The 13,603-nt window shown below is 43.2% G+C and overlaps 1 protein-coding gene across 1 annotated transcript in view; it reads left to right on the forward strand.

Moving 5' to 3' along the window:
- The window catches only part of LOC140233928 (uncharacterized), a 219,178-nt gene that overhangs the window by 92,310 nt on the left and 113,265 nt on the right, over window positions 1–13,603 (forward strand). Inside the window, 16 exon segments of the mRNA XM_072314017.1 lie at window positions 53–199; window positions 757–1,182; window positions 1,372–1,692; window positions 2,224–2,338; window positions 3,019–3,236; window positions 3,973–4,116; window positions 4,838–5,011; window positions 5,563–5,729; window positions 6,236–6,395; window positions 6,884–7,094; window positions 7,485–7,717; window positions 10,290–10,523; window positions 11,071–11,217; window positions 11,570–11,995; window positions 12,336–12,656; window positions 13,259–13,591. Of these exon segments, the coding sequence (XP_072170118.1) occupies window positions 53–199; window positions 757–1,182; window positions 1,372–1,692; window positions 2,224–2,338; window positions 3,019–3,236; window positions 3,973–4,116; window positions 4,838–5,011; window positions 5,563–5,729; window positions 6,236–6,395; window positions 6,884–7,094; window positions 7,485–7,717; window positions 10,290–10,523; window positions 11,071–11,217; window positions 11,570–11,995; window positions 12,336–12,656; window positions 13,259–13,591 (3,777 nt within the window).

Genomic DNA, 13,603 nt, shown 5'->3' on the forward strand with positions numbered 1-13,603 from the left:
GATATTTGGGCGTGTTTTCCCTCAAGTCCGTTTTGTTCCAAATCCGTGCCAGGTTGCCGTGGATGAACTCTTGAGCGCCACTATTGGGGCTCTGGATGACGAGCTGAAATGGATCCCAATCGCCGAGCAGAAGCTGGGCTCCCAGCAGCCCTTCATGGAGGAGTCCAGGCCCCTCTCACAGCAGGAACTGGACCACAAGGTACATTGTACATTATTGTATTAGTCCTAGACCAACTTTGTTTCTTTTCTTCTTTTCCTCTGGCTTTCCCCAACTTAATTTCTATTCATATGTTACACCTAAAAGCTATTTTTTATTATCTGTTTCTGTCAGTCTGCCTTTTATACCTTGCTTTATTTCTTGATGTTCCTCTGTGCCATTTTATCAAAGACAAAAGAAGATTGGAGGTACATGTATCATACAAATCATGCCTGTAATCCTTTTGGTCCATTATGGAATGGTGAAGAGGACCATCACTAGGAAGCACAACAAATGAATATTTCAACAGATCCTTTTTGAAAATGAATGAAAGAATTGTTGAAAAAGTGCTCTGCATGTGTTGCATTGTCACTTTGCCCATTGCAAACATGATGTATTTTACACATAAAAACACTTTGTGTGATTGTCTAAAAGTGAATGTAGATATGTTTGTGGTAGTGCATCAAAGTGTTTGGAACCATTCACTTTACCCTCTTCTTGTCAACTTGCCCCCCCTTGCCTAATTTAACTCCTTCACCTGCCTCAACCTCTACCCCCAGGCTATCCATGATGAGATCCAGAACCACAAGACGCCGATGCTGCAGGCGCTACAAGAGACCCAGTCCCTGATCCGCCAGCACGGCCAGTCGCTGCGCCCTGAGGACCAGACCAAGCTGAGCGAGAAGCAGACGGACCTGCGCAACCGATACGACGCGCTCGCCACCGAGTCGCTGGCCCGCGCAAACAAGCTGCGCTTTGCCAACGAGGACCTGCCTCTCCTGGAGACGGAGTTTGGTGAGCTGGAGACCTGGCTGGACGGGGCCGAACGCACCCTGGAGGCCACCCTGCGGGGCAGTCAGACGGAACCCGAGGCCATCCGCAAGCAGTACAACACCATGCGCGGCTTCACCGAGGACGTCATCGCGCACGCTGCCGACATCAAGTTTGTCGTCAAGGGTGGACAGAAGTTTTTGGAGTCAGCCAAGGTAAGATCTTCATTGTATTCAGCCTTATGTGTGACTGTGAATTCTTGAAATATGTCTTTTCTTATGATCCTCCTTCAGTAAACAGTCGCACTCAAACTTCAAAGAAAAGAAAGAAGTTTCTTAAGTTTACATTTTACACTGTTTATATCTGTATGGTTTTTATTATATCATATAAATCTTTCTAATCAGGTCTACAGCCAAGACCTTGCAGTCTTCCGCGATGCCGCCCTCCCGCGCCAGTTCAACCGCTCCTTCGTCGAGAACCCCGAGAGCAACATCCTCCGCGACAAGCTGGCCAAGATCTCAAGTCGCTACGACCGGCTGAAGGTCAAGGCCACGGACACCACGAACACGCTGCGCGACGTGGTGGAGAAGCAGCAGAGGTTCCAGGACGTGGCCGACACGCTGGGCATCTGGCTCCAGGACGCCGAGGGATCGTTCAAGGTGCTCCAGAAGGAACCCATTGGAGCTGATCCAGCGACTGTCCAGAAGCAGATCGACAGGCTAAAGGTGTGTCCCTCCACCCCCCCTCCTCCTCCTACACCTCTTTCTCTTTTTTCCTCCTCTTCCTCTCCTTCCTCCTCTCCTTCCTTTTCCTCTTCCTCCAATCTTTGCACTTTTTCTCTGTGGATTCCTTTGTACCTTCTGATTGTGCATAACTGTTTAAAACAGCAGAATGTCTTTGCATTGCAGCTTAATATTATCCACACCAAAGATCAAGTTCTTGAACATGTACATGTAAATTGTATTACTCTTTCCAGTGAAAGCTACTGTCTAATTATCAGAAAAAAATTCCAACCTAAAACTCCCCCCCCCCTCCCCCGACATTGTTTGGGTCCCCCATAATTAGATGCAACACGATGGTATGATCTACCATACACTGTAGGTATTCACTGTTGTGTCTTAATACATGTGGAACAGGTAACTGTTCTTCCTTCAACTGCATGACCATATTGTGCTAATACATGATGAAGGGCTTACAATGAACTCTTGAATCGCATCATTTTACCATCACGCTTTGCTTTTTTTTTCCCCCGCCAGGTCCTGCGAGACGAGACTGCCTTCCACCTGAAGGATATCGAGCGTACCAAGGAGGCGGGCCGAAATCTGGCCGACAGCAAACCAGATCTACAGCCGGAGATTAACAAGACAATCGGTAAAGAATTTCTGTCCAGCCTCTGGGCTACCTGTGTTTGTGAAAGTGGTTTCTATTAGAATGTTGCAAGATTATCATGACAAGTACTTTTTTCCCCTACCAATAAACATATGCATGTTGTAATGTAAAATGAGACTTTTGGAAACCTCTGTCTGAGGACTCAAAGTTCATGATTTACAATCTCGAAAAGTTGCAAGTTCATTACTGGTGTGCTGATGGTTCTCTTCAAATGGGCTTAGAAATTTGATGTCAACCCCTTGATTCTCAGATACGCTGTATTGTTTGTCCCTGTAGTTTTGATAACTTGCGCACCCAGTCATAATAAGCAATGAGTTTAGAAGTGTGTACCTTTGTCATCGGTCATTTTGTAATGACAAATAATTTGTATGGAAAAGACTCTTACTCAAGGGAAAGTGAAAGTTAATGAGGGAGACCAATATATAGAAATATACAGGACTTGGTTGCTCGGCTGTATCCTATTGGTCAACCGATAGGGAAAGTTGGCATGAGCTCGTCCATGTCACGGGAGCACATACAGTTGTGTACAGTGTATTTGTGCCAACTGAAGTGAATGAATGAGTGATGAATACTTTGTGATCAGGTACATTTGTATATGTTTAATCTACCTCATTTGTCACCAACAAGGCACTCAACTGACGTTTCTGTGTTGTTTATTCTAGATGGCTTGACTCGTCGCTACAACAACCTGGACGCCCAGATCAACCAGCGCAACCAGCAGCTGCAGGAAGCACTGACCGCCTCGCAGGGGGTCCAGGACAGCCTGGACACGCTGCTACGCTGGCTGGACGAGAGCGAGCGCGGCGTCCACCGCATGGAGAAGGGCACCATCCTGGTGGTCAAGCGCGATCCCCTCGTCGAGAACCTCCAAGAACAGAAGGTGGGTCATGTGAACATAACCGTCATCATACTGTGTATGCTGAATTTTCCACGAGCATAGTATTTTGCGAATTGGGACATGAAAGTTAATTTTCCAAGTGGTTCAATTTGTGACTGAAGTCAACGTTGATGAATGAAAAAGAAGTACTATGCCTTTTCTGAAAATAAATGTTACAAATATCCCACCTTGATGCAATGACTTTTTGTCGGGAGAGCTTGGTATGAAGGGGGTTTGACCTCCAGTTCTTAGTTTTTAACCCGTTGAGGACGGACTGATTTCGCTACAACACGCATTTCCCATAGACGCCTGACTCGTCCTCAACGGGTTAAGATCAAACCATGAAGCAACAGCACAGTATTAAAGTCATTGAAGAAGATGCAGCACATACTTTATGTTGCTATGGAGAACAATTTTGATTGCCTAAGGCTTAGGGCTAACCTACATGTACGTAGGATTGGTTGATACCATATCTAGGGAATTACAAAAAAGTATCTCTTTGCTTTCAATCACTTTTTCCACCGCAGAAATTCAGATGAATTGTTTATGATTGCAAGTGATTGGATATGTTCCATATGTGTACAATTGTATGTGTGTAATTGTTAGCGTATGGGGGGGGGGGGGGGGTGTGGGGGGAGAACTTACATGTATATGTACACAATTTTGTACATGTAAAAGAGGAGAAAAGGTTATTCAACTGGAGTAAAGAATGAGATGTTGTTCTTATCTCCCCAATCAGGTCTTGGAGGATGACATTGTGGCCCACAAGCCAGCCGTGGAGAACGTGAACCGCTCAGCCACCGCCCTCATCCAGAACAGCGAACCGAAGGTGGCCAAGATCCTCCAAACTAAACTGAACAACGTCAATACCCGCTATGAGAAGGTGAGAAATGTGATGTCTGGAGAAGCGAAATCTCAAATGCATGACGTCGAAATTGAATGCACGCTTAAAGTCAACTGTGCACCTTTGAGCATTATGTCAGGTTTTGGAGTCCATCAGTTGACATTTTTGTCCCCATGATTATAAGACGTTGCATGGAAAGGGTGCTATTGACATTTTGAGAAGGTTTGTGGACCGGAAGTTCACTGTCAAGTCAGTTTGGTTTGTTTTCATATTTTAAAAGATAAAAAATATAAAATGCATAACATACACAAAAATTACATTTTGTTTTCTTAAATCTCACAAAAGAAATTTACAATAAAAGTCTTCTTTTTTTAGTCTTATGCTTTGACTATACAACATGTAAGTATGTATATTGTGCCATGGTAGATGTAAAAGAGCAGAGGGAGAAATGTGAAAAAAAAACCAAAGCTTGAAGGAATTGCATATTTCCAAGAAAATACAGTGTACAAGTTTTTTCATTGATGTGGAGATCGGCAGTGATTAAGGACTGACTGAAACAAATACAAGTAAGTGTAGTCTCACAAAAACATAGTAATGCTAGAGTGATTATTTACATGTTGCATGGCAACGTTTACTCATGGTAGCCTCTTCGGTGTTAGGAATGTCCATAGAGCCCTGTCACTGGTACCATACCCCTCGGAGGATACAACTAAATGCCTGTCTGTCATCTCATTGAACCTTTCTCAATATTGCATGGCAGGTTGCCACGACGACCGGTAACCACGGCAAGACGCTGGGCGACATGCTGCAGAAGCTGAACGAGTTCGAGAAGGAGGTCGACCAGCTGGAAGACTTCCTTTTGCCGGCCATTGACCGCCTCGAGCACCGTGACTTCGGCCGCCAGGAGATTCCCGAGTCTGAGAAGCAGCTCAAGGTACACGTACATGTACTTACTGAAAAATAAACGAACGAACAAACAAACAAACAGACTAACAAGTAATACATGTACTTCACAATAAAATCCTTCATAGTTAAAATGTATATCTAGTATTTCTGAATATCTACAATTGTAGGATAAGCTTGTACCTGCAGTAGCAAAATGCCCTTTTTCGGTGAGCTTATGCCATATAATGTACAATTTCTCTAAATTTTAGGAATGCAGATTTCGAAATCTCTTTTGATGCGTTGTGTTTTATGTTTGTTTTTTATGTTTGTGCACTACATCTTGTATGTACACAAGGAAGGCACTTTCAGAAAATGTTTACTTAATGTTTGATTTCTGTTTTTGTGCAGCCACAAGCAAAGCAAATGTTAGTGTTTGTAGTGGAGTGAATAATCAGCTGTAAACTACGATAGGATAATGCTTTGAGTTTCATCGACAGAAAGAAACAAAAACACCAAAACATGTCATTATGTAAAGAGTTTTAAGTGTGTGTGGCCAGCATTTATGGAAAATGTACTTCAAATTCCCCCCCTCTACTCCAGGACTACAAGACTCAGATGAACAACCAGCGTGCCTCCCACAAGAGGATCCACCAGCTGGGCGAGGCCCTGGTGCGTGACCCCAAGGCAGGCAACACCTCTTACGTCACTGATGTCATCACCAACAATGACAACAACTGGCGCACAATGGAGGAGGTCATGGCAAAGAGGTTTGTTGAGAAAAGCCTGATAATGATTAGTTTTTATATCAGAAGCATTCAAATCATTCTTTGTATACATTGTAGTTGTTTTATATACACTCTTCATGTTATGATATTGTCCCAAAATGTACATTTTATAATCTGTATTTTTTCAATACTTCAATACAGTTCTTGAAAATAGATCTCAGTTCCTTTTCCCCCCTTTAAAAGCATTCGAACATGAATACACACGTATGTATCTCTCACTACCTTTGCCAACTATAAAAATATGATTAATCTGTTACAACATGTTTTCAGCACTTCAAACAGTTCTTGAAAAGTAGATCAGATTGTGTTTCCCCTTTAACCCATTAAAGACGAGTCCTGAGAATACTCGGGCAGGTGTCTAAGGGCTAACTTGTTTGAGGTGCTAGTTGCTTGATAAGTTTTTTCATGCCAATGCTGTTCCCTTGGCCAGCTCCTGTCTTGTTCTCACTTGTAAATGTTGCAAATGATTTCTGCGATGGTCATTGCAGGTCCAGGCAGCTTGATCAGGAGCAGAGGGCAGCCAAGAAGTATGGCCAGAGTCAGAAGGACGTCAACCACTGGCTGGACGGCATGGAGCGCAAGGTGTCCCAGCTGCAGCCGGTCTCCACGGACCCTGTCACTCTCCAGTCACAGGTGGAACAGATCAAGGTGAGAGATGGATAGATGGATAGATAGATGGAAGGTGGATGAATGGATTAACAGATGGATAGGTGGTGAACACTTACAGTAAAGAGACACTTTGAAATGGAAACATCATTTCAGCAAAACTGAATTGATAAAAAAAAAATAAACAAACCTGAGATCGTAAGCTTTAAGAAAGAGAGAAATATGTGGAGATGGGTAGTTTTTGGATGGAAATATAGATACCGGTCAATAGATGGAAGAGGAGCAAGAATGGCAGGCTGATGGATGGATTTGTTAGTAGATTATCTGACAGATAAATAGACAGATTTGTAGGTACAAAATTTTAGTTGGATGGAGTGATAGCTTAAAAATGTGATTGAACACATATACAGTGTAAAGTTAGACACAAACATGGAAAGAAGAAATTAACCATAAACTTACTGAAATTTGACAAATGCAATTGCATCCACGCAATACCTTTGTGTTTCTGTTTTTTTGAAATATTATTTCAGCCTCTGAAAACAGAGGTTATGGCCTACAAGCCCAAGATCATCGACGTCAACAAGTTCGGCACGACCTTTGACCGCCTCGTGCGGGAAGGAGACTCAGCGGTCAGCCTCCGGCCCCGTTATCGCTCTCTCCAGCTGGGTTCGGTCAAGGCTAGCGAGTTGCCACAGCAACGCCGCCCAGTGGACACCACAGATTCTGGAGACTATCAAGAGGGTAAGAAACATCTTTAAATCTTGATAGTGATGTTTTCAGTTCCCATGGCAACTACTAAATGTGTAAGCCAATTCGCTGTTACATTGCCAGTTGCTGCTACAATTGTGTGATTCTAAAAAAGTGACTGTATTGCACTGAAGTTTGCATCAGCAAGTAATGGGATTAATTTGCCATTATCTGCGGGTAGATGGGAGACTGCTTAAAGTTAATTTGAAACTTGTACATACAGTGTATCTGCCAACGCCCTTGGTAAAGAAAGGGTTAATAATGTAGAAGTACAATGTACCAGTAAGCGTGATTACGAGTGGAGAGAATACTGCTTGAAGGGAAAGGAAAAGTTCAAGCAAACTATTTGTAACAGGAGCACCCTCTGTGTTTGATGCATTACAGAGGAGAGCAAGACGACGCGCGAGCTGGCCGAAATCAACCGCCGCTACGACGCCCTCCGCAACACCCTGACGGACCGCGACGAGGAGCTCGACCTCAACTCCAAGCTGGCGGAGAAGACCAGCAACGTGGGTGGCCTCATGGAGTGGGTGACGGTCACTGATGCCAAGGTGGTCAACGCCGCCCCCCGCAGTGCCAACATGGGACAGCTTTCCACAGAGCTGGATGACTACAGGGTGAGTGTTATATATGGTGGCTGCAATGAGTCAATATTTTTACTGCGTAATTGCGATGGGATTGCTCGTGATGTTTTGTCGAATTTGCCAACTTCGAGTCAGACATGAATCTTGTGACTTTCTGCTTTGCTTTGCCATATAATGTGTGCTGTCTCGAATTACGTTTCTTGTGTTCATTGTAGCGTACATTTGTTTTGTGAGTGACTTGACATCTTAATTTGTTGTTGTTTAGAATAGTCGTGTGTGAATCATGGATAAACGTTACAGATGCTTGCGTAACCTCAAAGACCCATTTTGCAGATGTAGGACTGAGTTATAATGTTCAGCATGGAAGTTGCCATCATGGAAATTCTGTACTACACTGTACTTCAAAATTCTGTATGTGCCGTAGATATTGGAATGGCACCATTTTTCTTTCTCTTTTTCGTAAAGTTTGCGCGGAGACTGACCATGGCAAAAATTATGTCATGCAAAAGTGTTACCTCCTGTAGCACAGAATAATCAAATATCATTTCATTGATGGATACATTGTTTGTGAGGATTTTACTTTTTGACAGGGGGTGATAAGCATATTATCTCATTGTACAGTGTATTACTTTGGTTCTCAATCACAAATTCAATCAAATGATTTACAAAATGTTTGACATGCTTGCAAAATATGGGGCAAATACATGTACAGGGCCCCGTTGCAAGAAAGTTGCAATCAATTGCAAATAATTGCTGATTTTGAAACAACCATTCTGATTGGCTCAGGGTCTGCCCTATTAAGAAGACATGCATGCAACAATGATTTTGATTGGCCAGTGACAATCAGTTGCAAGTTGCGTTTAAACGCAAAGTTTCTAGCAACGGGGCCCAGTACTGATATATCCCTAGAGAGTGGTCCCATACTCTAGGTAATACAAGGGGGTATGCTTCCTTTATGCAATGCACTGTACTTGTGAGACATTATTCTGGCTCCCATCCCTCCTGCACCTGTTGTCTCTTTTGACCACAAATGTAGTTTTCGTACCAGCATTCAGCTTCGTACTATATGTCAGTGTATGAAGAAACCAAGGTGAGACAGCAAAAAGATATTTTATCACACCAGGATTATATTTATCATTATGAGCACACTGATATCACTTTTAATGTTTGCACACTAACTGCAATACTACAGAATAACATGAATAGTTCATGTATACAGGTGTTCAAATTCTTCCCGCAAGAAGGTCATTGTTGCAGCCAGTAAACCATTGCCACAGTGTCCTTGTGGCAGGAAGCATCAGCCTACTGTTTCTTAACTTCAAAAAAAAAAAAATGTGTGTGCTAGATATTCTGACAACATCTTGTAGGTACCATGAACACTTTTGTACCCTACATGTAATTGGTCTCATTTTAAAGAGAAATTTCTTTTCTAACATGATTAACTCAAAGTACGAACTATTGTATATACACTGTAGTGTGTATTCTACTGGTTTATGCATGACAAGAAGTACAGGATATACATGTACCTTCACAAAACTAGATAAACTAATAAATAAACTAAATAAACTAAGTAGAGTTTGTTTGAAGTCTGATAAGGGAGGTTTTGAAGAACTCCGGATAAAGATATGTGTTCCTGTTGGTTTTGACATGTCCTGGAAAAAACTTTTGAATTTTGACAAAATACATGTACCAGGGTACAAATGTACATGTACATGTTGTAGATACAGTTGCGAACTGCAAGTAAAAAAAAAAAAAAAAGAAGTGGTACAAATTGTATGTACAGTAACACAATTTAAACAATCTAAACTGCAGTTGTACTGTTTGCAGTATATGTAATCAATTATATTGTCATTAATCCCCCAATTCAATGAAATGTAATGTAAATGTAATTAACTTATACATAACTCTTGTCTTGTAATAGAGACATGATTCTAATGACTTAACTTGATCACAGATAAAAAATGAATGTACAGAATGCACTCTAACCCAAATACAATATACTACCAGTCTTGTATACTTTCATTCATTTGAAATATGTTTGATGATCGAGGAAAAACTTTTCAAAGTCCTACAGCAGATGCAGAATAGAAAAATATATATATATATATATGTTATATCTGTGAGAAGAATTTCAAAGTTAAGTTACACATGATTTTTATTTCCTCAGCCTAAAGAGAATAATGTCACTCATTAAATATTATTTCATCTCTGTATTGACCATTACTGCATCCAGTGGTGAATACCTATCCATTCTGTCTCCTTACGAAAGATTACAGACGTTTCCTTACATTACAGTTAATGTCTGTCTGTCAACTTTAAAGCATATAGTTGTTTACATACTAACTATTTTGTTTAGGGCTGAGATACCAGATTAATTATTCTCTGTTGTACAGAACAATATTAAATGTTCATTATGGCACAATTCATATCTTATCCCTGTGTCTTTTTCATGGTTAAAATTGAATTATCTAAATGCCAGAAAATTTGCTAAGGAGTTCAGAGGCAGAATTTCCCTCATTTATTCACAAATAAATACAAGTTGATGCTCTGCAGACCAAAAAACTGAGTGTCTTTTCCTAAATATGTGTGTGTTGTTGTTTTTCAGCATCTCCATGGCGACATTGACAACAACAAGGCGGCCATCTTGGATGCCATTCACTCCACCGACCAGTTCCTGAGGGACAAGCGGGCCAAGCTGTCGCCGGAGAAGGTCAGCGAACTCCAGGACCGCCTGGCCGACCTGCGCAAGCAGTATGACCTCCTGACCCGCAAGTCGGAGGACGTCTACCGCACCACGGAGAGCACGCTGAACCGCATGCGCGTCGAAGAGGAGGAGAGGGTGCGTATTCCCACATCTCTGCATGAGTACTGTGTATGGATGCATATGACGTGTGTCCGTGTGATGTCAGTCCTAATGTGTTCAAGCCTCCTTTTTGTCTATTAAAGGGCAGGTCCACCTGAAAATATTAAAGTGTGTGTGAATAGGTTATTAGAGGCAAGAAATTTATAGAGGAACAGGACAATGAAAGTTTGAGCAAATTCTAATCAAATTGAATTATAACAAAGAAATGCAGAAGACTGCCATTTTGAGTAAAAGCTTGACTTTGAGGGAGGCCTTTGAAAAGAATACATATGGGCAAGTTATCATTTCAGATCGGTTTATAGTAATATTTATTGAAAAACACAACAACCGAAAAAATTATTCAAAAAAAGATAGGTACAGTGTATTTATTGTACCATGTATTAGAAGTATCAAGGCAAAGATGAGTTAACAGTGCATGCATGGATGCTTGTTGAGCTACGGTAGCATTGTTCAGTAAATACATGTATCTGGCTGCAGCTTATTGAGAACATATTGTTACATCACACACTATTTTCCCACAAAGGTCAAGCTGCGCGAACAGTATGCCGAGACCAAAGAGCAACTGAGGACACTGACCGACTGGCTGACCAATGCCGAGCACCAGCTGGGCTCTGAGCAGCCCATCCAGGAGCAGATCAGGCCACTGACCGACCAGAACAACAAGCACAAGGTGAGTTGGACTGAGAGTTTCTGTTTGACGAGCATTCTTATGTACTTTGTCAGAATGTCTTGTAGGAGAATACTGAATCTTTGTTCAATGTACATCGTAAATACAGTACAATGAGTGTTGATATTGTACAGTGCATCATGTACCATTGTATGTAAGGAAAATCATGTTTTAACGGATAGCAGTATTTCATCTCCACACATACTGTAGTGTTGAAGTTATGCCATTCTGCTTTTCAATTGATGATATCAGTGAAGATGATGATTGTGTCTTCACATACAATGTACAGTCATCACATTTAAAAGAAGCAAGAGGATATACAATTGTAAATCCATGATCCATTTTTGTGCCAAAGGTCCTACATGAGGACATTGTAGCCCACCAGGGTCCTGTCCTTGAGACGGTACAGGAGGGCAACCAGCTCCTGAAGCAGAAGGGCGACCGCCTATCGGACGACGAGCGCACCTCCCTCAAGACCACCATGGACGACCTCAAGTCGCGCTACGAGAACGCCAACGTGCAGTCGACGACGCGCTCCGACAAGCTGCGTCTCGCGCTGGACGACCTGCACAGGCTGGAGCCGGAGATGGCCGACATGGAGGAGTGGCTCCGCGACACCGAACAGCGGCTGGAGAAGTCCAGCCGACGCATCGAGACCGACACGGGAGCCCTCGAGAAGCAGTACGAGGAGCAGAAGGCGCTGGCAGACGACGTCGTGACGCACCGCGCTGACGTGAAATTCATCAACATGACCGGACAGGCTTTCATCGACAATGCCAAGGTATCAATTCTGTGCATGAAAAGAAAACACAGCTACTTTCGTAGCTCAGTTTGATTCATGCCATCTCGTTAGAGATGATTACCAACAAAATTTCTATAAAGGAATATGCATATACAGTATTTAGTGTATTTACCAATTGAAAGCATGTAAGTCTGCATTGTGTGTAATTGATTGCGATACTTCGTTCGTATTATGTGTAAAGTCATTCAATTATTGGACTAATTTGCTGCCACTACATGGTCGTATGTTAAAGGGAGAACAGGCCACAAAGCAGTGTTTATTGAAAAGATTCACATATTATTGACACCACTGTCATATTTCTGTCTCTCTTTACTTGCAGTTGTACAAAGAAGACCTGAGCAACTACCGATCCACCGCCTTGCCACGACAGTTCGGCCAGACGTTCAGCGAGGCACCCGAATCGCACGCCACGCGGGACAAGTTGGCCAGCATCAACACGCGCTACGAGAGGCTCAAGTCGCGCTGCCTGGACCACCGCAACCGCCTCGGCGAGGTGGTGGAGAAGCAGCGGCGGTACGGCCAGGCAGTCAACCCCACCCTGCCGTGGCTTGACCAGACCTATGCCACCCTCAGCAGCCTGGTGCAGGAACCCGTCGCCACAGAGCCGAGCGCCGTCCAGAGACAGATTGACCAGCTCAAGGTATCCTCAAGAAAGATGTGCATGTTTCTCAATCTCGCTTTAATTTCTTGAATTCCCATATGAAGCTCAAGAAAGTTTCAGCTTGCTTTAAGATAAAGCAACACTTTCCAGTCACTATGTTCAGTGTACCTGTACATGGTATTGCTGTGCATGATGCACAGTACGAAACATTCATTTACTTGTACAGTGTAGAGTTGTGGTTTCCTTCTAATTTACCAACACTCCCCCCTAAAGTTAGTTCTTTCTGTCTGTGTATGAAGCCTAATCAAATCTAAACTTATATCTCCAGGCTTCAGTGTGTATTGTGCAATCAAGCTATTGGGCAGTCAAGTCTGTACAAAATAAAGATGGCTACAACAGTATGAACTGTGCCTTTGAAAAAATATTATGAGTCAGTGATAGATGTGAACGCACCTCCTCTGATGAATACACCAATCCATGTGAGATTAGTGTTGCATTTCCAAGAGGTGTCTACCCTCAGCAAATTCCACTTTGTCCATACTTTGACGGAATCGGTGCCTACAAATGTGTCACCGGTGACCAATGCATTATGCTCATGCCTATTTCTGTGTATTCGTGCTTGTGTTCGGCTTGTGGTGTAGGCCATCAATGATGAAGTCGTCCTTCACGGTAAGGACCTTGATGCTGCCCGCGAGGCCGGCCGCGAGCTGGTGGAAGCACACGAGGAGGTGAAGCCGGACGTCCAGCGCCAGACCCGCGAGATGGGCGACCGCTATGGCCAGCTGGAGGCCATGCTGACCGACCGCAACAACCTGCTCCAGACCGCACTGACCGAGTCTCAGAGCATCCAGGACGGACTGGACTCCCTTCTCCGCTGGCTGGAGGACACGGAGGCTACGCTGAACAGGCTGGAGCAGAGGACACCAATCTCCCTCAGGAAAGAACTGCTGGCTGATCTCATCCAGCAGTACAGGGTAGGTTTATCA

The sequence above is a fragment of the Diadema setosum genome, chromosome 10 (genome assembly GCF_964275005.1).
Source record: "Diadema setosum chromosome 10, eeDiaSeto1, whole genome shotgun sequence".
NCBI classification, from domain to species: domain Eukaryota; kingdom Metazoa; phylum Echinodermata; class Echinoidea; order Diadematoida; family Diadematidae; genus Diadema; species Diadema setosum.